At 40.4% G+C, this 24,626-nt stretch overlaps 2 protein-coding genes across 3 annotated transcripts; both read right to left on the minus strand.

Annotated features, from left to right (window-relative positions):
* Positions 1 to 4,059: 4,059 nt before the first annotated feature.
* MCRIP1 (MAPK regulated corepressor interacting protein 1) lies at positions 4,060 to 8,702 on the minus strand. Of its 2 annotated transcripts, none has more exons than XM_088138425.1 (5): positions 8,585 to 8,702; positions 7,871 to 7,931; positions 7,233 to 7,351; positions 6,705 to 6,806; positions 4,060 to 5,058 (listed from the first exon to the last, which is right to left on the minus strand). In XM_088138425.1, exons 2-5 carry the CDS (start codon positions 7,876 to 7,878, stop codon positions 4,994 to 4,996), a joined length of 294 nt encoding a protein of 97 aa, XP_087994551.1. In that variant the 5' UTR covers positions 7,879 to 7,931; positions 8,585 to 8,702; the 3' UTR covers positions 4,060 to 4,993. The 2 variants fall into 2 exon arrangements, with proteins under 2 accessions (XP_087994551.1, XP_007436272.1); XM_007436210.4 differs by having other exon boundaries at positions 8,484 to 8,663.
* A 6,319-nt stretch (positions 8,703 to 15,021) lies between these two features.
* PPP1R27 (protein phosphatase 1 regulatory subunit 27) lies at positions 15,022 to 24,493 on the minus strand. The gene is made up of 3 exons (XM_088138426.1): positions 17,776 to 24,493; positions 16,568 to 16,718; positions 15,022 to 15,809 (listed from the first exon to the last, which is right to left on the minus strand). Exons 1-3 carry the CDS (start codon positions 17,951 to 17,953, stop codon positions 15,686 to 15,688), a joined length of 453 nt encoding a protein of 150 aa, XP_087994552.1. The 5' UTR covers positions 17,954 to 24,493; the 3' UTR covers positions 15,022 to 15,685.
* Between the last annotated feature and the right edge of the window lie 133 nt (positions 24,494 to 24,626).

Consider the following 24,626-nt stretch of genomic DNA (forward strand, 5'->3'; position numbering starts at 1 on the left):
AAAATTAGAAATGTCATCCAAGCAACACAGTGGTACTTTTGATTTGGGGGGTGGGGATTCTGTCTATATAGCTGTAATATGACTTGTTCTGGAGGGAACTACATTCCCATTGAAACATTACACACACAGCTAGGAGGTCCTCTTGGGCCCATGATTGTCATAGAAGACAAAGGAAGCTTAGGTAATTACTATTGTGCTTAATCAGGGAGAAGTCGATGTAATAGTTATAACTGTATATACAGAAGGTTAGCTAGGCATTATTATACAAGTTCCAGCATCCTCTTGGTTAGATACTGCAAGAATAAGCAATCTGATTTGATGCCATATGATGGCTCATCATCATACTTATTCTTCCCTGGGCATATTTTACTACCAATTTTGTTTTACTTTTGACCCTCTAATTACTTCTTACATTGATTTTTTTTCCTTGCAGTTTTTTTTTTCATTCCCTATATTTTTTTCCCTACAGTCCCTGCAGTTTTCTTGGCAAGATTTTGGAAGTGGTTTGCCCTTGCCTCCTTTCTAGGGCTGAAAGAGAGTGACTGGCCAAGGTCCCCAAACTGGCTTCATGCCTAAGGCAGACTAGAACTCACAGTCTCCCAGTTTCTAGCTTGATGCCTTAATCACTACACCAAACTGGCTCTCCTTACACTGATTAGCCATATTAAAGGGAAAAAGACCCATACAATAGCATTTGAATATTAAAGTGCTAATTAAAATATTTAAAAACTCAACTTAGCTGTTCCCTAATCGCTGCCTAATAGCATTTTTCTCATCTGCAAATTTGCAGTAAAACACCTCTTATATTTTAAATTCACAGAAGTATATAATCTTATCCTTGTGTGTTAGCCAAAATTTAATTGAATACAGGAAGATGGGAAAGATATACGTGCTTTTTCCAATGACACAGCTATGTAATTGCAATTAACATGGATGGTACAAAGAATACAGAACAAAAGTTCTATACCACCCAAGGTGTAGAAAATTAGTTGCAATTTCACTTGTAGCCTGCAAGAGAAGAGCCAATAAGATATTACTAGAGATGCTTGCCTGGAAGCACACTAAACACTGTAAAGCTTAAGGGCTCTCATTCCTCCAACACAGTACAAACAAACAAACAAACAAAAAAGAGAGAGAAAGTGTGGGCAGTATCCCCACTGTGCCCTATTATGCACCTCAGTTGCTCATTCCCATCCACAAGCTAAGGGTCTAACAAGATGCTTAAATGAAACAGAAAACCTATGTATCCTGGAGGAGAAGGCGTTCAAGAGCTCATTGTCTATATGTCAGCTAATGTAGGAATAAGTCAGTGGGTGGGCCCAACATTGCTTACCCATTGCTTAACCACTGAAAATATGGCTTTTCTTAAAAGCGGGTGTCCTGGTAGAGGCATAGTGAATTGTCTGCAGCTGCATTTCTAGTCAGATTATAGTCTGTAATCCAGAATCAGGTTATTGCATTTGAGAATCTGAGCACTTTTATCAAGAAAGAAAGGGAATGTAATTTTTTTAAAAAAATCATAAATGTAAACATAAATCAGTTAGAAACTACAGAATTCAATTTCCAAAAAACAAGAATTAGACCTTCCTAACTAACCACTACATAATCTTTTGACAATCTCAACCCAGATTCCTCCCATGGACCAATGATTTTAAATATTTATTGTTTGTAGCATTCTGAGGCACAGTCTTCCTTCTCTGGCTTACAACCATTTCCAAATGCTAAGGTTTTTTAAAATGCAAGTAGTATGTTCATAGAATTCAGAACTCCTTGGTTAAATTCCATCTCACTAATCAGACTGAAAGATTCAGAATCCATTCACATAACTAACACTCATGGGGGAAAGTCAGGAAGAGCTCCTTTTTTTTTGTTTTTGTGATTTTAGATTTTTCACCATTCTGGTTTAACCTAAATTTTGAAGAACTTTCAAAAAGTGGCCCAACTCTAGTCTGCTTCATACATAAAACTATTCAAATGAGAGGCTGCAGGTATGATATAGCACAAAATGAGCAGGTCTAGCCAAATAGAACATTACTATTTGGATTCAACTTAAGACATATCTAGATCGTAAATTTCACTTCAAACAAATTATTAGAGGAGTTGGTATCCTGGGGAAAGAATCCCTGAAGGGAGAGGAGAGCACACAGAGATCATTCCAGAAGTCCATTCAGCTGTCTTTTTTTTTCCACCAAGGCCCTTATTGCCAACTATCCTGTCCAAAGGATCTTTGAAAAGAGGTGGAAAAAGGCACATGGCAATCACCACATAAGACTCTCCCTAGTAGTGCAGGGTCATTACCACCAATTGATTTTCAAGGGCCTACTGAGATCATGACATTTACTCCAGAAGAAAAACTTTCATCTGATGGTCCAAAATTCATGTTTTCAAAAGTCTGTATGGCATCCTGACATAGAATTCTTCATGCTGTTTTTATATGTCAAGTTTGTGCTGCTTGCTGGTAGAGAAACATATTCAGGTTTCTCATCCATTCTCGTTATGTTGTATTTGGCTAAAGCAACTATTGCCCAACTAAAGCAAACATAAGGGGCTCAGTAAACCAAATAAAATGTCAAATGTCCTAGGAAGATACCATCAGGAAAATGGACTGAACAGAAAAATCTACAGTGCAGCAAACAACTCCAGCAGGTTTTGGCAGTCTGATTCAGTTTTGGGATGAAGGAAAACCTTTACTAATATCAGTAAAACAAAAATGTCCCCTGAACTGAGGTTATACAGTGAAACACTTCCTCTTGGGACAACAGCATCTTGACTTGTAAATTTCAAGACTAAAAAAATGTCTTGCCTTCTCAAAAATTCTTATGAATGTGTTTCCACCATTCTGCTGCAAGGCACATATAGTTCTTAATCCATAGAAATTTATGTACAGAATTCACTCCCTTCTTAAGGTGCCAGCTAGGATCCCTCAATATGAACACCAGCTGGTGCAATACAGGTAGTCCTCTCTTAACAACCACTTGTTCAGCAACCATTCAAAGTTACAATAGCGCTGAACAAGGAGACTTACAACCAGTCTCGTAGTTGCAGCCATCGCAGCATCCCTGCAGTCATGTGATTGAGATTCAGGCACTTGGCAACTGGCTTGCAATTATGACAGTTGCAGTGTCCCGCAGTCATGTGATTGCCATTTGCAACCTTCACTGGCAGCTTCTGACAAGCAAAGTCAACAGGGAAGCTGGCAGGAGGTTGCAAATGGCAATCACATGACATTGCACTTAATGACCACACAGGATTCACTTAATGATGGCAACCGGAACTGCCATCATAAGTTGGCGTAGTCATGTGATGTCACATTTTACGACCATGTTGCTTGATGGAGCTGCTGGTCCCAATTACTGTTGTTAAGCGAGGACTATCTGTACTAAATTCTTCATGTTCCAAGGGCAGGAAATACCCCTTTGCTGAAAAGACTATGAAATAATATGTTCTCTGTGTGAGAGCCTTTGCCTCATATTAGCACCATGTAAGCATTTGTTTCTCAATAATCTCACTTCTTTCACTTCAGGATATAAACACTGTTCTTAGTTATACAAAATAATATGCAATGAACAGGACAGAATAAAGTTGCTTCCACTTTGAAAGGAATAGGAAACACTTTTGAAGACTGGTGGTTAAATACAGCACTCTTCCTGCAAAACCAGATATTTCCTAGCCTCCTTTATCCAAAGCTATACAGATTTGAACAAAGATGCTTAATATCCTTTCAGGGGTATGCGACATCAGAACCAGGGATATTTAAATGCAACAAACAAGGCCAGGGTGAGCTGGTTAGCTGAAGAACATGACATTATTTGTGACTTAATTTGCAACTAGCCCAGGACCAACAGAAAATAGTGATTAGGCAGACCACTCCAAATATTATCACTACAGTAACTGGAAAAAGTAAACAAATTCATCTCCTTCTGAGAAAGGCCATTCTCTCCTTCCTAGGTCAGAAGAGGCTGATTACTGGGCACAGCAAAGAATACAGAGGTAGATTACTAAGTGGCCTCCATTGAAAGAATGCAACTAGAATGCAAGATAAGTTCGGACAACAGAATGTCAAAATGACTAACCAGTTTTATTTACAACACCCCTTAAAGACAGACACAGTTCAAAGGGGGACATAACAAAGGGAAGAAACAGCCACCATGCCCTTGCCTACCAACTTTGGGTAGGGTCCCCAACACCAATGCCCGGGCTAGACACAAGCATGGGCACTTCTGCCACTTGCTAGTGAACAGCACACACTAAGGCTGTCCCCAGCCCTGCTGAGGCACGGGGGCTGGGCTCTGGGGCTAGCTCAGAAATGCCACCTCCCCCCTGGCTGGGGCTGCTAGTCAGCAGGGTATAAAAACAACAGAATCTGGTGCATCTTTTCAGCACATGGTAAGGGAGACCAGTCAGATTTATCCAGGTACAGCTGACTCGCAAAAGAGTCTGCCCTTGAGAAATTGTCCTGGGCTTGCAGTTTCTATTTTCTGTTCTTCTTCATCACTGTACCAATGGGCTGAGAAACACTGTTTCATTCTTCAGACCAAAAGCTCAAGTATTAGCAGTCTAAAATCTCCTGGTTTGTACTGACAGAATAGACTACATAACCACTGCTGCTTCTCTCCCATCAACCTCTCAGCTTTTCTCTAACAAGGGCTGGGTTCTGAGAGGGCTTTGGGGAGAGTCTAGGTCTGGTTGTTCCCAATGCTTCTGTCCTATTTCACACTTAGACAGACAGGACACATGCCAGCCATGTGGCTATCATGAGATTAAAATGTCGTTTACTAAGGAAAAAGAATTCCTGGGCCCAATTCTAGAATGAAGGCAGGCAGCCCAGGCCAGGGAATGCTGAGAAGAAGAGGCAGAAAGCCAATCCTTCCCAGGAAATTCAGAGCCAGCCCCAGGCACAATCCAGACCTAAGGAGGAAACCAACACAAAGTTATCAAATTCATGTACCAGTGGCCACATGCCAGCACTGGAGCTGGGCTGGCCCAAGCCACTTTAGGATTTCTTAGCATCCTGTGTGTTCCGTCGCTTTAGGTCACTCAAGTCAACGGGTTTGAATGCTGTCAAAAAAAAAAAGAAAGAAAGAAAGAAAGAAAGAAAATTTAGGATAAGACTTCTGATTCCCCACTTTATTTTCTTCAACTTTCCTAACACTCTCTCTCTCTCTCTCTTTCCCTCTCTCTCTTAAATTTATATGCTGCCCATCTCCCACACAGGGTAGCAAGAAGAAAATTGCTAGATTCCCCACCATCACCTAATTATTAATACTTTAAATTTTAACTCAGGCCATAAATAACTGAGATATCTAATTAAAAGATCTGTGATGCTCCCCTATAAGCTTTATTCAATATAATAAACCATCACTGTTTTCACAACAATGCTACCAACTATATACCTAAAGAGTCTAAAATTCTACCTAGGAACCATAATCTAAACTGTTCAACTAGAAAACCCCTAACGTAAAATCGAACAAGGTTAAATGCATTGTCTATATTTGCATTTATGCAATTGTCCAATTTATGGAAGTTAGAATTACAAATGGCTATTAGTCATAAGCAAGAACAAATAACATTCAGAGCCAGTAAAACTTCAGATAGAAAAATGCCATTCTTTATGCTTTTCCTCTGAACTTTCTAGGTGCATTCATCTGATCATCACTTTAAATAAAAAGTTGGACTAGAATCACAATACTGGGAGGGACTATTTAAGCCATCAAGTCTAACTTTCTGCTCTGTACAGGAATTTAAACTAAAACCTTCATGACCGGTATCTGGATAGAATCTGCCTTAACAAGAGTCACTATGCTATTATGGTCTATATTTTTAAACAGAGTTCTCCCCATTCCCCTGGAAACTTTGTACAGGATTTTGCTGATGGTGAAAAATACATGAATACATTTCGATGGAAGATAGCAGGATCCTATGAGGAAGAAAGGTAAACTGGCAATCTCCAAGTTCTGTCAAGAATATATTTTGTCTAGGGACTCATACATTTACATATAGCAGCCTATTTATTTATAGAACAAGAAATATCAAAATCTTGTATTCAGTAAATTGATTTCTTAAGAGCTTAAAGAATCTCCAATTTTTGCAATCTGAAGCATAAATATATTTGCACAGAACTGTAGTTCCCCACAAACCATAATTTATTTTTTAAAAACACTTCTACCCCACCATTCTATTACTAAGACATCCAAGCCAGCTAATAGTGAGACCAGATACTAGACTATATAATATGAAACTATGACAAAACAATGATCAGCAACAGGCAAATTAATTTTCAAATATCATCCTGAAGAAGAGTTTTCACCGTGTGCCAAAAAATGAAGTAAAGACAGGATGAAATTTCAAAATCTGGGACTAATTATTTAAAAGTTTGTGTTTTATGTAGCCATTTGCCTCATTACTGATGCTAATGTTAATAATGCTAATCACTAGAAGAACTTGGAGCTGGATATATTTTCCTCAGTGTTGAAGGAATACAGAGCATACAATTTATGGAAGAAAAGGGGCAATCTGAAACTGAAAAAGGTGCATGTCAAAGTGTCATGACTCTGGACTACCTAGGTCTTTGATGGACAACTGGAACACACAGAGTTAAACCCAGTTAATAGAAACCAATTAATATGATAAAATATTGAAATTATATGCTGGATGTCACTAAGGTTATCACTGAGAAAGAAAGTATCTGACAGCATGAAACTTACCTTTCAGACTGGGATTTGGTACCTTCTCCACGTACTCCTCTACAAGTCCCCGTTCACCACCCGCCATCTGCCTGCGGAGATCCCGCTCCACACATTGCCATGCTGCAGAAAAGGAGAATGTTAAGATAGGAGAAAATTTCACATGCAGACTAAGGAAGCCCATTCTCTCTGAATCAGCCACCTAAACACTAGCAATAGTTCTATGCTATAAGAAATGTTTAAAAAACAAAGAAGCAAAAAAAAAGTGTACTGTTTGCAATTAGAGGAGGACATGATATACAGAACTTGGAATGTTGATCTGTCAGTCCCAAGCACTAGATTTATGTCTAAATGTTTTGACTTTTAAAGACTCTCATTTTCAGTATTTTTTCTCCATTTACTCATGCCTACATTAAAAAAAAGCATAGATATGGGGGGGGGGGGAATGACACCAGTACTTGTCAATGGTATGTGGTAGATAAGTAATATACAGGTGGCATAATATGCCATGATCTGGCGGAAATGCAGCAAATGCTTCCCACTCTGCACCTTCATAGATGAAGCGCACATTCTCCTCATGTGCAGGAGTGAAGATCTCACTGCTGTTGCTTGGGGAGCGAGGACTGCTGTTTCTCTTGCCATTGTAAACTACTCTGGAAACAGGGGAGCTAGAAAAGAAGGAGATAGGCGACAAAATTCTGATCTTTGGCAAAAATAAAAAAACAGAAGGACATTGTAGCTTTAGCCACTTTTCCCCAAATTTGATTACTATTCCTATCAGTCCCAGCCAGCATGGCCAATAGTCAGGATTGACAAGAGTTGTAATTCAAACTTTAGGTTCCAAAAGTTAAGACCATCAAGCATGATTGTTCAGGTCTTTTCAAAGAAAAAAAATACCAGTGTAAGCAACATATTATTTTTTGTCTGTGTCAGTTACATGACACTTTATCATTTTCAAAGTGCTTTGGGAATACAGGATTACTGAATTCAAGTTAATAATCAATCCAAGATTCAAACAATTACCCATCATCACCAGATAACTACACAGAGCAACTCTGCTAAACAATTCTCATGCCTTCACCAACAAAAAATAGCAGGCTGAAAGTCCTAAAGAAGTAATAATATATTCTAGCAATCTATTTGGTACCAACACAAATTCAGTTTTCACAATACCGTCATTTTCTCACCTTGTCATGGCTGCCTCTTGCCCAGCCCTGGCCCAGGTATTGGAAGGATAGGTTGGTGACACTAAAAAAAAGACAAACTGCTAGAACAAAAGCTGAGCTGACTGTGGATGATGTCCCATTAGCCACACGTGAGGGAGCAAATTACTTTAGTAACTGAGCAGGGACAAAATCCATGCTCAGCCCTGTCATTCTAAGGCACACTGGATTTCAGGAGTTGCTTTATCTTACAGACCCAGAAGACCATTTCAGCCATTGCTTAATCACGTTAATATTCTTATACTATCACTGAAGCCCCTAATCGTGCCACAAGCTCTGAAGCCTTCCAGCTCCCCCACAATAATCTTCCCACTCCCTTTGGAATATTCCCACAAACACCTGTGTTCTGCTGCTCTCTTATCCCTGCACGACTATCCTTGGCCTCGCCCACCCGACCCCAGAAAAGCCCTAACCTCGGAAATGGGATGTCAACGCTACACGGAAGGGAAGGGAAGGGAAGGGAAGGGAAGGGAGGAAGCTCGGGAGCCCGACTTTCTTCCTCTCCCCGCCGTCCCCGAACTGCCAGCTCGACCTGGAGCTGGCCCGGCGCTGGGCCCGCTGGCCCAGAAGCGAATACCTGTGCGGGATCAGTTCAGCAGCGCTGCGGGGCCAGCACCGAGGACGGGGCGATCAGAGCGCCTCCCTCGCTCTTTCCTCCCACCCTCCCAGCTCCTTCACCTGGGCCCGGGAAGAACCCGGCCCTGACTTCGCTCGCTGCTGCCAGGCCCGGGCGGAAGAGAGCGCCTAGGCCGGGCTGCGCGTGCGCACTGAGGGCGAGTGGGTCCGGAGAGCCCCTGCCCCGCGTAGCCGCGGGAGAGGGTTTCCATGGAAACGGAGCGGCGGGGCAGGGCGCGGGGAGGGGTAGCCATGGAAACGGGAGTCCGGGGCAAGCTCTGGAGGAAGGAGAGCGGATCTTGAAATGAGGAGTCAGAGGGGGAGACAGGGGCTCACAGGGAGGGGCGCTTTGGCCTAAGTAGCAGCCCGGGTGCCCAGAGGCAAACCGTGGGGCGGGATGTCACCAGGCGGAGAGCCAGAGCGCAGTCCCCACCCAGGTTCAGGGCGGCGCTGCACACACACACCCACACACACCCCCACACGCACACTCAACTTTCTTGCTTTTCACTTCGTGTCCGTTTTGGGACCAAAGCGAGGTTCTTTTAGTCATCTTGATTTCCTATTTGTTAAAGACTTATGCCTTCAAGGGGTATCTATTCACTAGGGCCAGTCGGAATAAGGAAGCCTTCCACACGTTAACATGTCCCATCTTTTCAGTTTGTCTCTAGAGGAGTTTGTGGATGCAGGTAACATATCTAAACATAGCTTACTGCTTGCTTCCCCTGGTTTCTGGGTAGATGACCTAGCTGACCAAGGCATCAGGAGGATGAGAGGTGTGTGTCCACATGTACACACTCTCTCTCAGCCCAATCCACCTCACAGGGTTGTTGTGGGGAAAATAGGAAGCAAGAATATAAGTATGTTTGTTGCCTTGAGTTATATATAAAAGCCAGCAGCTGCAGGACAACTGGAAGAAAAGTTGTTTACCCATAGCAAATATACAGAGTGAAAACAAAGAAATAATGATCTGCTACTACAAATCAAGTCCAACGAGAAGAGGATATCTAAAAAGAATGCACCAATTCTGGAAAGAACAACATCCAGAATCAGAAATAACAGAACAGAGGCTAGCAGGTCAACGTTGATTTATAATACAAAATAAAGTATTGACAGAAGTGGAATTGGAAGAACTGCAAAGGTTTACCCAGGGCAAAGAAATCAAAGCCTTGCCAGAAGTAGCTCAGGCTGTAGAGGCAAACCAGGACCACCTGGCAGTAGAGGAAGCCAGCATAGCTATTGAATCACTTTCATTCCCAAACCAGGCACCCTCTCCTCTGCCTTCTCCTCAGAAAGAACAAAGCCCTCTAACTAAAAAACAAGAGGAATTGAAACGAAGAATCACTGAGTATCTAGAACAGCACTAAACAAACAAAATAAGATTGCCTGGATTGAAGCCTGTTACAAAGAAAAGCTAGCACAAGTATTAAAAGATCCCAATACTGTAATATCAAATATAAACACCAGTTCACTGCAAGAAACAAACCAACTAGGTACAGCATGGTTACAATTATAACTAAAAACTTTGGAGGCAAAATCAACAAACAAGAAAAAAAGCCAAGCAGCACACCACCAAAATGGAAGATTAGGTTGGAAAATAAGATCTGTGTGCTAAGATCAGATGCAAGCAAGCTAGAACAAATGAAAGAAAAGAACCTGAAGAACAGGAAGACCAAAGAATACCTGATCAAGAAATATCACCTAAAAACAAGGAAGATCAAAAAAGCACTGGAAATAATAAAGCAGCAAATAACAGCCGTAGCCAAAAAGATCAGCAGATACAAAGTTTGAATTGCACACTATAGGCAGAATCTCCAATTTCAGTGGAATCAGAAACACTTCTACCAATCCATCAATGGAGAGACTACAATGACCCAGTCAACAACTGACAAGAACAGAGCAGTTCTGGGTGCAGCTATGGGACAATACAAAGAAATACAACAAGAATGCAGCTTGGATAAAGGAGGTAGATAAGAATAAAAAAGCTGAAATGAAGGAACTGTAATAATAGCAAAAATGGTGTAGAAAAGGCAAGGAAGATCAAGAATTGGTCAGCACCAGGTGATGATGAACTGCATGGTTTTTGGTTGAAACATCTGACTGGTCTGCATCCACTCACTCCCAAGCAGTTTAACAACATACTGCAAGGAGATGAAATTGAAGACTGGTTAACATCTGACAAAACGTACCTGTCAGGCCTAGCCCAAAAACAACAGGGAAACAATCCAACCAAGTTCAGTTCTTTTATTGCTTACACCCTATAGACAGAATCTTGCCAGACTAAATCTACTACACTAACCTAATGGATATACCCTGGAAGATTCTAGGGAGAGGCTATCCTAAGTGTCTTCCTCTTCCCATGCTTCTGCTCTCTTGTCTCCCCCACTTTCCTCCTGGAATGCTCTCCTTCCTTCTTGAGAACCTGGTTCTGTACTGCATTCCATCATACCACCTGATAATGAAAGATCCAGCAAAAGGGGCAGCACCAGCCAACTACAGGCCAATTACCTGCTTACCAACAACTTTCAAATTGCTATCTGGTGTGGCAGCTGATGCAATCCAACAGCATCTAGTTGAAAACAACCTCCTTCCATCTGAGCAGAAAGGAAACTGCCCAAACAGCAGAGGAACAAAAGATCAGCTCCTAATTGACAAGATGATTTTGGAAAACTGCAAGAGAATGAAGACCAACTTGAATGTAGCCTGGCTTGATTATAAGAAGACATTTGACTCCCTGCAACATGATTGGATAATCAAGTGCCTAGAAATAACAGGAGTCAGTAGAAACATCAGAAGCTTTGTGCAAAGATCAATGCCACAATGGAAGACACAGCTGCTGGTCAATGGTGATAGACTGGGAGAGGTTAATATCAAGAGAGGAATCTTTCAGGGAGACTATCACCACTACTGTTTGTCATTGCATTGATTCCTCTGTCAATACTACTGAATAAGTCAGGGCATGGCTATCAGACATCAAAAACGTCTGCCAGGTTATCCCACCTCCTTTACATGGATGATCTGAAGCTGTATGGAAAAACACCATCTGAAATAGAATTGCTGCTCAACACTGCCTGAATATGCAGCCAAGATATTGCAATGGAGTTTGGACTGGACAAATGTGCCACCCTTACCATCAACAGGGGAAAAATAATGACAACTGAAGGAATCAAGATGCCCTACGGAAATAACATCAAGAATCTGGATGAATCACTACAGATACCTGGGCTTCCTTCAGGCTGACAACATCAAGCACACTGAAGTCAAGAAGGTTAGTAGTGAATATATCATGAGAGTGAAGAAGATCTTAAAATCCAAACTCAGTGGAGGAAATACCATCAAGGCAATTAACACCTGGGCAATTCCAATCACTAGATACACAGCTGGAATGGTGGACTGGACTCAAGCAAAACTAGAAGCCCTGGATAGGAAGACCAGAAAAATAATGACAATGAATCATGCCCTTCATCCACGCAGCGATGTTGACAGACTCTACTTGCCAAGGAGCATAGGTGGGTGTGGAATGTGGCAAGTACACCAGACAGTTAAAGAAGAAAAAAGGCCATTAGAAGAATATCTGAAGGACAGTGAAGAAGATGCACTGAAACTAGTACACCATGAAGGCTTACGGAATACTGAAGAGACCAAACTGGCCTACAAGAAAGACCAAATGAAGAATAGAAGAGACATGGCAAGTCAAAGTATTACATGGCCAATACACGAAAAAAAAAAACTAGCAGGCAAAGCAGATAACAACAAGACTTGGCAATGGCTAAGAGCAGGAAAATTGAAGAAAGAGACAGAGGGGCTAATTCTGACTGCACAAGACCAAGTCTTAAGAACAAATGCATACAAATCTAGAATTGAGAAGACAGCAACAGACAGCAAATGCCGCCTCTGCAAAGAAGCTGAAGAAACAGTAGGCTACCTAGTCAGCTGCTGCAAAAAGATGGCACAGACTGACTACAAACAACAGCATGACAAAGTAGCAACAATGGTGCATTGGGATATCTGCAAGAAATAATATTTGCCTGCAAGCAAGAACTGGTAGGACAACAAAACAGACAAAGTAATAGAAAATGAAGAAGTTAAAGTGCTCTGGGACTTTAGAATTCAAACAGACAAGCACCTGCCACATAACACCCCAGACTTAACAACTGTTGATAAGACAGACAAAAAAGTCTGAATAGTGGACATTGCAATACCTGGAGACAGCAGAATAGAAGAGAAAGAACTGGAGAAAATCACAAAATACAAAGACCTGCAAATAGAAATAGAATGTGGCAAAAGAAAGCAAAGAGAGTACCAATGGTAATAGGTGCCTTGGGTGCAATCCCAAAACATCTGGCGCACTATTTTGAAGACCATGGGCATTGACAAAATCACCATCAATCAATTGCAAAAGGCAGCTTTACTTGGAACAGCTTACACCCTGCAACAATACCTTTAACACCATCAAACAACATCTGCCTATCCCAGGTCCTTGGGAAGGACTCAATAGGTGGATAAAAATGCCAATTCCAGTCTAAACCTCTGGCTGACTATGCGACCAACAATAATAATATAATAGGAGCCTCCTCCACCAGGGGTTTAGGCTGCAGTGTCGCGCGGAATCCAGTGCTTGAGTTTCTGAGAAACTTACAACAATACCATAATTCTCACTCATGATCCTGCACAATATTTTGTGACTGACTAGGTCTAGATGGGATTCACAGAAAGAATCAAGAATAACCTTGTAACTGAGGGTTCAGTTAATTATTTGGAAGCTCTTCAGATTTGATCACCCTAATATACAGAAAATTTGAGATAACTCCAAGCAACATGCCAGACTATAGTCTAATACGTACTTTCATAAGCAAGGCTAGGCAAGTACTTGCAATAATGTTCAACATTTATATCAGTTACAACTTAGATAAGGTGGGGTGGGGTCTTGTTTTTGCTTAATTTTCTATTTTTCTTAGGAACAACAAATATATGTATGGGACATACAAGCTTCACCTTCTTGGAGAATCCTACTCAGCATTTCCACAAGATCAGCTTATTAGGCCTTGCCATTTATCAACATCATTGTTTAAAACTGCTTCTAAATAAACAGCAATTCTCAAAATTAAAAACTGCACTCATTATGTTTAGATAGTGTGATGAGACTGTTCTGAACTCTAGAGATGCATGTTATGAGTAAGAAAATGTGCCTGAATCAGCGCCATAGTGACAGTTACATTTTGCAAGAAGGTTAGAACAGCAGTTAGCCGAACTGCTCTAAGTTTTGTCAAAACATGCTGACCTACATGGCACAAATGATTCACAACTGATTTTCACAATGAGACAAACTGCCCAATTAAAAAGAAGCAGTTTTTAGCACTCAGTAGGCATGTTCTGAGGGAGGACCAACCTCAAAACATTGTTTTCCAAGGTATGTCATATCTAATTTCTTCTAGGTCTAATTCTGGACCAGGTCATTACCAAGCTAAAACAAGTTATTTGGAATAGAATAATATATAACATGCCCTCTTAATCCACTACCAAGTGTATTTGCAGAACCAACATTTCAGCACCTAAAATCTACCAGAACTAAGAAGCCCAATTGTATCATATTCCTGTGCATTATATATCATAGGAAAAACATAGGAATATTTTGAATTACCACATGAGCCCTATATCTTTCCTCTATCACTAATCTTTATATTAGAATGACATATTCATTCTACCTTCCCTTAAGCTTTCAGAGCAGAGAAATACAGTTATTATATTATGCCATGCCCTCATATATGGGGTTGGGGGGATTTCTGTTTGACAGAGTGTGGCGTTTTCAGTTATGTTAACCACCAAGACAGATACTATATGACCAGTTTTATCCTATTTGGGATTCTTCAGCGGTGGGCAGCCATATATTATTCCATGGAATTCAAACCCTCTATTAGGAATTGAACTCACAGACCTTTACACTTTAGTTGACTACTGTATATCCAACCCATTTGTTTTAGGAGCTATCCAAGCTCTGGCACTCAGTGGTTACAGGAAGGGATATATAGGATCTATCAGAATAATATATGCGGTCCATCTTCTCTTAAGCTGTTACATTATGCCATGCCCCCAAGTACAGAGTTTATGCGACTTCTTGCATTCTTTACCCTCCCCCTCCCCTTGAAAAAGGTAACCTCTTACAGTATCTTACATATTGTTGATGCTATACAAATATCCAAGCAGCATTATTTCACGTGAAAATTTTAGTTAACTGGATGAAATGTAAAAACACTATTTTCAGATATTACAGGCAGTTCCAGAGGTTTAACTATAGTAGGATGCGTATAATTCTAGCTTGGGTGAAGTTTCATTTCCATTTTTTTGTTTTGCTTTTCAGACATTCTGTTTCTTTGGACACTGGAATTAATTGGCCTATTCCAGATCTGAATGCTCTTCTCTCCATATGCATTTTGATTCTATTAAAGAAGAGTTCAATTGCTTCATAAGGTGCAAAACCCAAATGATTCAACAGAAGCCTGGCTATCAATGTGAGAAGAGAAGGAAGAAAAAAACCCCCAGGATTTGAGAATTCCTTTATTGAAAAAATAAAAAGCTGTTTCAGAATCACATAAAAAATACAGTATAAAAGCAAATCTAGAATCGGCAACACATTAAAAATAGGACTTTATACACTATGTTTTAGAATAATCCATATGTACATAAAGATGTCCGTTTGAAGGTAGATATTTTCATGATTATTTTGCAAGGATTCTTCAGGAAAATAACTTGAATGTTGCTGAGGTCACTGTTCAAAATTAGTAATTGTAAAATGAGAATTGGAAGATGCATGATTACAGAAATTGGTGTCCGGTCCAATCCAGATCACAAACATATATGTGAACTGCCTACACAATCACACCATCAGAGCCAGTATATACCACCTATTGTACTGGACAATGGACCACAATAAAGAATGTTCCATTTCTTTTTGGACGGACTATCCCAAGCATATCTCTGAGAAATCTCAAAATAGTCAATCTCATATATATGTATTGCAGCTATAGTACGGCCTCCTTTAGGAGACTTTACACCCCCTTACCAAGTTCATAGGGGCAACTTTGCTAGTTTTTTTCCCTTCATGCAACAGATTTTGCTGCCTGCCATGGAGATTGGACTTCACATGGAAAAGAGTTAAGAGATACAATCTTAGTCTACACGGGCTGCTTTGAAGAGCTCCACAAGATCCTTGTATTCTGGGTCAATAAGGTCAGATGGCTTCTCTCCCTCATTATTGGTGGCATCACACTGGGCCCCAAGAGAGATGAGGTACCTGGAGGATCAGAGAAAGAGAAAATCATGAAATAGAGCAGAGAGTGAAAGGGTCTGGTTTAACCTATATTTGTAAAAAAAACTTCAGTTCATTCAAGTAGTTCACTGTATAATATGGTTTAGATATCCTTTAGTCAGTTCTAATCATTGCAATAGGAATTTGCATTACAATCAACTCTGTTCTCAAATTCCCTTAAGGCAAGTTTACCCCTTTATACCATTCACACATGGAGAATACAGTGGTACACAGAAGCCTAGAGCTATTTCTGCTGCAGCAGAAGAATCAAAGTTGCAGCCCAAATCAAATAAATTGGTTTACCCACGTGCATTGTTCAGTTCATATGTACCAATTTCCCCTATACATTATATTCAAGGTGTTATAGAGGACTTTAAGATGTTACGAAGTGGCCTTTAGACTTGAAGGATTTTCTGTTTCCATAAAGACAACCTTTTAAATATATAGATTCCATTTAATTTTTTTTGCTTGGCATTTCGGCAATACCAGAGTTAGTTAATCTGCCAACAATGTACTATCAGCACTGCTGGTGTCTGAGGATTAGCACTGTTTATAAGAGAGGATTCATCCATCTCCCAGAATGAGCCAGCAGGCCCTTATTTCTTGTCACTTCAAAGCTCACTATCCAGTAATCGCTTTCCTCTTCTTGTTTTCCTTGGCCATGCAGTCAGCAATTCCTGCTTATCAAGAGAGTGGCACAGCTGGCCAAGAGAGAATGAAGTAAACAGTCTAGCATTTCTGACCTTGCAATGTCAGCATAGCCGTCGCTACAGGCCATATGCAGAGGTGTCCAGCCATCATCATCTTTCTGATTGATGTCAGCACCATATTTTATCAAGAGCTTGACACAGTCAAGGTTCCCAGCAAGCACAGCTTCATGGAGGGCAGCCATACCTAATTGGAAAAAGTGATACATCAAACTCTAGCCTGTGAAGCCCTCAGATGGGGGTACCATAAATTGAGAGGGGCCCTATCAGGTTTTTCTTCTCAGTGCAAGAGAAATCCTTGAAGTAAAGAAAGGTAACTAGAATTACTTAGTAACATGCATCCACACAGAACCATTGATGTTTTTAAGTCTGTTCACTTGGGGAAAAAAGGGAGGAGAATTTCAGCTCAAGATTCCTTGGGTATGTTTTGTAAGCCTCTTTGGGAATTATCTGATTTATAAAAAGAGTGAATGAAGGCCAGCATAATGATCCTCAGTGGGACTCCTATAGTCTCCTACAGTGCTGGGCTAGAATGACCTAAATCAGCTTTCTCCAACTTGGCACCTTCCGCATGAATTAGGGCTGCAGCCTTTGGCATTCCCAGCATGACCAAAGCCTACTGGGAAATTCTGGGAGTTACAGTCCCAACATAACCTGAAATGTACCCAACTAGGAAGATTAGACTAAACAATGCCCATCATTAAGATTAAGATCACCCTAACATAATCTGCTTGGATTCTACAAGCTGTAATTGTCATCATTTCTATGCTTATCAAACCCTCTCTTGCTATTTTTTTTCTTGTATTGCTTTCCATGCCCTGATAATAACCAGAGGTAATGCCTCAAAGAGACACTAAATCAACCTTAGAGTTGGGCATAAGCCTCCAAAGTATTTCTGAGAAGCAGATACTATGTTTTATTGCTCATCCTGCCAAGAGCCCATCTTTGAATGTGTTTTTCCTATGCTGAATCAAAATACTGCGCACATTAAGCAAGTGTTAAACTCTAAGTTGGAGAAAGTACTGTACATGCTTATAGAATTTTAGGTTTATATCCCTCTTGAATTAATGATTCTACCAAAATAATGTGGATTGTATGGCAGCTGAGAGACAGGAAGGAAGCTCCCTGTTGTTTCCTTAAATTACACTGAAAACACAGCCTAATTTGCAACCCCTATTTTCCCCTGGGATCAAAGGGTTTCCTACTCAGCCACCCTCCAACTGGGCCTTCCCTATCCTACATACCAGAGGGATAGATGGTATCCAAGGAGACTTTCCTGGCCCGGATGAAACGTCCCACTTGCTCCAAGTCACCTTGTCGAATGTGGTCCTGGAAAACAACATCATTGGGGAAACGCACAGTCTTGAGGTTTCTTGCGTACCGCCTGTACCTAGGGAGTGAGCCTGGGTAGTAGTATTTCATGGTCACAGAAGGCAAAGGAAGCCCAACAGACAGATGAGGCAACGAAAATGAGGAAGAGTCTTGGAGAGCAGAAGAGGCACACAGCTACCCCACAAATGTTGAGGCACCAAACTTCGATAATGTCTTGAGATCCAAAGGAGTATCTCCTCCCAAAAGCTTGCAATGAAAAGGTGAAGAGAAACCCAGCGATGATTTTCAGTTCCTTTCAGGACTTTTCTTGGACAGCACTACATGTGGGTGAAGATCTGCCGAGGACTGATGATTTCCTGCAGAGTTTCTTGTTATATAGCTTCCCTCTGGCTATTTTGAGGGCACTCAGCTCATACTTTTTGCCATGAGATCTTGTAACTGAGATGCTTTGGCCTCCAGCCTCCCCCTTTTGAGCATAAATTAGAATCTCAGCTTACAGCCCACCTGTTGATGAGCAGTAGTCAGCAGGTCCAGCTTGGACTGCAATCGACAACCAGCAGCCTCATACTTTGCAAGCCACCATTTGCAAAACTCTACGTTACTTTCTGGAACTTGTTGGCAGCCACTTATACGTTTCCCAAAACCAAGGGCACAGCTATCATTATGAGGAAAGATTCAAAAACAACTATTTTAGGAGTGAAAAGCTTCTACAGTGAAGAATTTGATTATATGAAGAGCAATCAAGATTTTGCTATCTTTAAGGCAGCTGGGCATTTTCTTCAAGTTCATGGTTTCAGTTTGCTCCTTGTAATTTGGAAATCCAAAAAATATTTGCCAAAGACATGGTCAGAAAGTGGTCAAGGGGGACCATTCAAGGCATCATCCTAGCTCATGTCAGTGATCAATTCTTTCACTGCTGTTAAATGCTGTAGCACATAAATTCTGAAGAGTCTTGTGTATTTAAAAACTCACCTGTGTATGAATGGGAATGAACCTTATCCAATTTAAGCATTTATACAGCTCTTGTATGAAATAAAAAGGAAAATGATACCAAACTTTGGGAATTCCTGGCCTACAACAGGGAGAGAGAGAGTATGAAAGACCATAGCTATTTTATAACCTTTATTCCATTCACCCCACTTCGCATAACTATAGCTGCTTGACTGTGCTATAACTATTGAACTGGAAGAGTAACTGAATCTAAGCTCCACTATATGACTGCAAATTTCGAGAGTTGCAAGGTATTTATTTGGAGGAAGAATTGGAACTGGGAATAATGGGCATCTGGAGTAACAGCTCATCTGCAGCTTCTCTGCCTGTTCCATACATCCAGAGGGAGCCTGGTTGTGTAAGTGATCTGGAGAAGTTGTGTTGCCAAAATAGAGCATCAGGAATAAAAGAAGAGGAAAGCCCTCCAATTTTGATGAGTGGTATGAGAATACATGTGACTTCATGGAAGACTCCACTAAGTGGGTTCTTTTATCAGTTTCCAAAAGATGTAAAGAAAAGTTCTAATGGTACAGTAGTTGCTTTCCCCTCTAGTATTGAATTCTTCTAGTCTACAGCTTGCATCAGTTATACCTAAATTCTCCCTTACCACCTCAGTTATTACATCTACATTTTAAGTTAGGATCCACACCGAAGACTCTGTTGATCTTGCTACACATCTAGGAGTTCCAACCAAGGGCCTATTTGCAACTCTGGAGATATTTAACAACCAAAGTTACGATGGTGCTGAAAAAGGGACATACGACTGGTACTCATGCTTATGACCATCACAGCATCCTGCAGCCACGTGATCAAAATTCGGGTGCTTGGCAACCGGCATGCATTTACAACAGTTGCAGAGTCCCAGGGGGTCACATGATCACCATTTGCAACCCTTTCCAGGGGGCTTCTGACGATCAGTCAATGGGGGAATCTGGATTTAACTACTATGGCGATTCACTTAATGATTGTGGCAAAAAAGGTCGTAATATCAGGTGTGACTAACTTAAAGTTCGCATCGCTTAGCAACAGAAGTTCTAGTCCCAATTGTGGTCATAAGTCGAGGACTACCTGTATTATTTTTAGTACATCCAAGGAGTTAAATTTTTGGATTACTAATTTTACCACTTTGATTCAAAAGAAATCTGTATTTTAAAAAACAAATTCAAAATAAATTGGTCAAAATCAAACTTAGCTAGTCAAAAGGACAGAGGTTTTCAATATACCGAAAATGATACATCCATCTCGTGACCTTAAATGATTAGGTTTTAAAAGCAACTAGTTTTTTTCCCACTGAAACTTTCAAACCTGCATATCTAATTTTAAAATAGCATAACAGTGCCATTCATTTCAGCTTCTTCCTCACATAACATAACTGAACCTCTGTAGGCATCAAATCACATTCAACTCTTGGAGTCTTTGTTGACATTTTTATAGCAGACTGTTAGTTTTAGAAGTAATCAATGGAGAATAGTCCCACAATTCCCATGACATCTCTCCTCACTTTAACTGTTGGAAACCACCCCAACTCATCACCTCTCCAGCAGAAAGACTTGATGAGATGCACATTAGTTTTCATCCTTCTCTTGAAAAAAATAAGAAGCCAAGCTACTTCTGTAAAAGGAACTGTATGTCATCAGCTTTCCTTGGGTATCTCAGCAGCACTAGAGGGTAAACAAGTGCAGCAACAAGAGGCTCTGATACTTCCCACAGCTCTCAGCTGTGAATTCATCTGGGTTTTGCAGGATGAAGGTATCCCCGCTTGCAACCACTGGAGCAAGGAATCTGGCATCTGTTCTAACTTTTGATACCACAAAACGTCAGACTATTAAAATTAGAAAGTGTTGCTGGGCCACAGACTATTGCCTTCCCCACCTTGGACTGATATTGACTATTCTAATGAGTTCTAGTCCTAAACACTGGAGGCTAGGGACGTGTCTCACTTGTTTTGTCAAGTTAAAAACCTGGGCACCAATAACATGCAAGACAGGAAGCTGACTTGTGGGTCTTTAGCTAAAGGTAAACAATCCTCAACCTGTGCTTGGCATAAGCAGTGGGAATGGAAGACTAAAACATTTGGAGGACAGCAAGTTGCTTACTCTTGCTGTCATTGCCACTGAAGTATAACTCTCATCAGCCCCAACCATCACATCCAATTAAAAGGAATGCTTAGTTCAAGTTCAGCAATAGTAGGAGGGCCATAAGCTCCACACCCTAATCTAAGCTCTTTCTCAAAGCCTTCCTCTCAGGCCCCATGCTACCAAAGAGCCAAGAGTTGCAGGTTGTCCAACTGTTGGTATGAGATGTCCCCTGCACATTAGGTACTGTCTGGCCCTTATTGCTAAACAACATGGATCTGCAGGAAAGAGCTACTCTCTCCTATAATCTTCATAGAAGGAAAATGAGCTTGAACAGCCATGCAACCACCACCGTTTCCATCTTACATACTTATACTGTATAAGTAGAAAGTCACAGCGTAGATCCACTTAAAATTACAAAGGTTCCATGATTGCAGAGAGAGGCTTGACACGGCAGTCAAGCACCAAAACAGTAAATATGCGTAATGGAGGGCTATTGCTGGGGGGATTCTGACAGGTTTATGCATACGGGCATGAACAGTTTTGATACTAAAATGCTATTTAAAATAAACTGAGCAACAGGAACTGCTTCAGAAATTACCTGACATCCTCCTCTCCTGCCACAACTGAAAAGAAATTGTCAGCAAGTTCTCCTGTTCTTCAACAACATGGAGCAACTTGTTTACCTGGGGCTGCAAGCAAGAAGGCATGTTCATTCTCATCATATGACAGAATGACATAGTTGCTTACAAAAATATTGTTCAATTGAGGTGGCCAACAGCCCAGGACCTCATCCATAAAGCAGGTAATAGTTGCACATTACATACTTCTCTGGATGTTTCGTTGAATTAGAAGGAATTCAAAGCTTGATGACCTTTAGAAGCAATTTGTACTTTGATAATCCTAAACGTAATAGCTCTGTCCTTTTGGTGCGGCAAGGATTTCTCCCTCTGACACACAAGAGCTATCCTTTGAGTGATACTTAGAACAAATCCAAAATTATATCTGGATCACCTTATCACAAATTTTCTTCAGTAATTCCTTTCCTAAGGAAAGCCCTGCTCTTATTTGAAATAAAGGTGTTGGGATAATTTACAGGAGTAAACAATCTACTCTGATTCAGAAAATACAGACAAAAATAAAGATAGGCTGTAGCCAACTGAGAAAGCTACCAAATACATAGGGGTTAAAATTCTGTCCAAGAAAGATCTAAGTTCAGACCAACTAATTCCAAGAAGCTTCTATTACATTCACGACCACGTGGAGTTATTTCTCCCCCCATTAAGAAAAATCAGTTTCAAATGTATCACAATAAAAGTGGGTCATTAAGAAATACCTTTTCAAGTGAGGGCTCTAAATACATGAAAGCCAGAGGATGCAGAATGGTCCTTCTATAAGACTATATAAGTCTATATAACCCTTCAATAAGACTTCTATAAGACTATATAACCCTGCCATAATTTGATGGATTCCTTCAAGCCACTACCATATACCACTTCTGGAACAGATATACCAAAGTACAACTGAGGAATAACAGCATCCACTTATTTTAAAAAAAGTTATTGCCATTTACATGCTCTTAGAAATACAAACCTCAATGATGGCATTTTTAGGATTACATTTTTTTCAGCGCATAATTTTGAGCTACCCAATTTGGCTTATGTTGACTTCATCAAGTACTGTACTAAAAATTCATCCCTAGCTTCATTCATATAAACAGCTGCTCTGTTGTCCTGTTTTCTATCCAGAAATAAAACCTAGAGGCACAGATTTTTTAAAAGAACTTTTACGCTTTCTCACTGGTTGGCTTTGTCGTCCTTTTCAGAACTAGTAATTCAAATTATTGCCACAGAGGTAACAGGGGCCTGAGTAAATGCATATCTTCCTTTTAATCTTCCCCCAATACCTTCTAAGATGCGAAGATGGTAAATCCCTCCCATTTATTTTCCTTTCAGCTTTTGAAGTAGAGTATTGTAGATCACCCACAATTACAGTGAGCAGAAGAAAAACAGACACAAGAAAACAGGTCTTGCTAGTCCTGGTCCCCCACAGTCACTACACCATCAGATAAGCTATTTCCCCAGATTCTCAGCGCTCCATGCAACAAGCAAACTTCTTGCAAAAATATTCACTAAAACAAAAACCTGAAGGACAATATCTGATGAAATCTCTAAAGTGAGAATAATCTTTCCAGCAGCCAGATTCCCCCTACTCCTACCCCTTCCCAGAATATTAAAGCAGAAATGTTCAACTCACAGGGAGCTAACACACCAGAACATTCCTATCCTGTACGAAATTCAAAATATTGGTCACGACAAAGAGAATCCGCAGTGTCTACATACTAAGCTCCATCCTCAGCTCTATGCTCATTATAAACTACAGTCTCCCATAAAAAAATAATGGAAGTAATTTTGTTTATATCTCCAAGGAGTGCTTTGCCACTAAAGGAATCCTTTACCGCCCAAAATTTGCTAGCAGCATTTTCAGAAGAACACAGGTATTTCTCTTGGCATTTTTAGTGCATTTTTTAAAATTTGAGTTTCCAAACTAAGAGGGGATATAGTTAAAATGGGATTTAGTTTGAACCAGCCTAATTATCCTTTCTTTCGCCTTAAACAGACCGCAAGAACTCTTCGATGCAAGCAGAACAATGAAGCAGCAAGGACAGCAGTAAAGGGAGAATTGAGTATGTTGCCTCTAGAATGCAGAATGTGAATACCCCCCTATACTGTACAGACAATTCTGTAAGCATAAAACACAGTAAAATTTAGCAGCATACTTACATACTGTCTTTGTGTTAAAGTACTCACAATGATTTACATTTTGTAACAGTGGTTTACAGCACAAACAGAAAAAAAACAGGGAGAAGGAAAACAAAACATTCAGAGACTACAACTTCCACCATCAGGGAAAGCACTCACAAGAGAACTAAAATGATACAGCCCACCATACTACTTTATTACTATGATATTATAGACCAAGCTTAGTGATGGAATTATAGCACGCAGTAAGTGGGATGGATAGAAAGTCAGAATTGATGCCCCTTTCATTCTATACTTTTATACGTTAGTTGAAACATAGCATGTAGTTTAATTTTAATCTGGACAACTAGTTTTATAGAATCCATCACAAAACAGAAGATAGTCCAAGCATTCTAGAACACTTTCTCGGCAAAATGTTTAAATGTACAGATCACGCCTAATAGGCACAAACCCAGCTATTTAGGAGGGAGTCCACAAACCATAATTAATTAATCTATGGCTTAGCATGGGCAACTTGTGGCTCCCTAAACCCTTTCAGAGCAACCTAGTTAATTTGGTGGAGTGACAGCGTAAAGCAATCAGCATGGTTTCCTGCTGCTGAGGACACCATCTTTGTATTTCTTCATAAATATTTTCCAAGCATTAATATTTTCCAAGCATTGACACTTTATCAGAGTTTGATTCAGATACCACATTGCTTTAGAGCCCACACTGCTCAGATAACAAGCATTTAAAAAAAAAGTACTTTGAATGTATTTGCTTAAATTTGAGTATTTGTACATAGGAGAGCTCCTTTATGGAAATGACGTTTCTGTACTCCTTATAATCTAGGACTGATTCTGGCTTGGTGGAGACTATGGTGCAAAGTTCTAGCAAAAATTCCTTAATTCAGCCTTTCCAGCCTGCCTCATGTGCAGATAACCCAAAATTTAAAGA

The sequence above is a fragment of the Python bivittatus genome, unplaced genomic scaffold, assembly GCF_059951505.1.
Source record: "Python bivittatus isolate LINGU-HERP-01145 unplaced genomic scaffold, Pbiv_v1 ctg000220_np1212, whole genome shotgun sequence".
NCBI lineage: Eukaryota > Metazoa > Chordata > Lepidosauria > Squamata > Pythonidae > Python > Python bivittatus.

Coding starts and splice junctions, on each gene's coding strand:
- MCRIP1 (XM_088138425.1), bottom strand. Junction 6,807..7,232: donor TGTGCGCTTCATCTATGAAG/GTGCAGAGTGGG, acceptor CCTTTTCTGCAG/CATGGCAATGTGTGGAGCGG. Junction 5,059..6,704: donor ACCAAATCCCAGTCTGAAAG/GTAAGTTTCATG, acceptor TTTTTTTGACAG/CATTCAAACCCGTTGACTTG.
- PPP1R27 (XM_088138426.1), bottom strand. CDS start 17,953: ATGAAATACTACTACCCAGGCTCACTCCCTAGGTACAGGCGGTACGCA. Junction 16,719..17,775: donor GGATACCATCTATCCCTCTG/GTATGTAGGATA, acceptor TTTTCCAATTAG/GTATGGCTGCCCTCCATGAA. Junction 15,810..16,567: donor GGCTATGCTGACATTGCAAG/GTCAGAAATGCT, acceptor CTGATCCTCCAG/GTACCTCATCTCTCTTGGGG.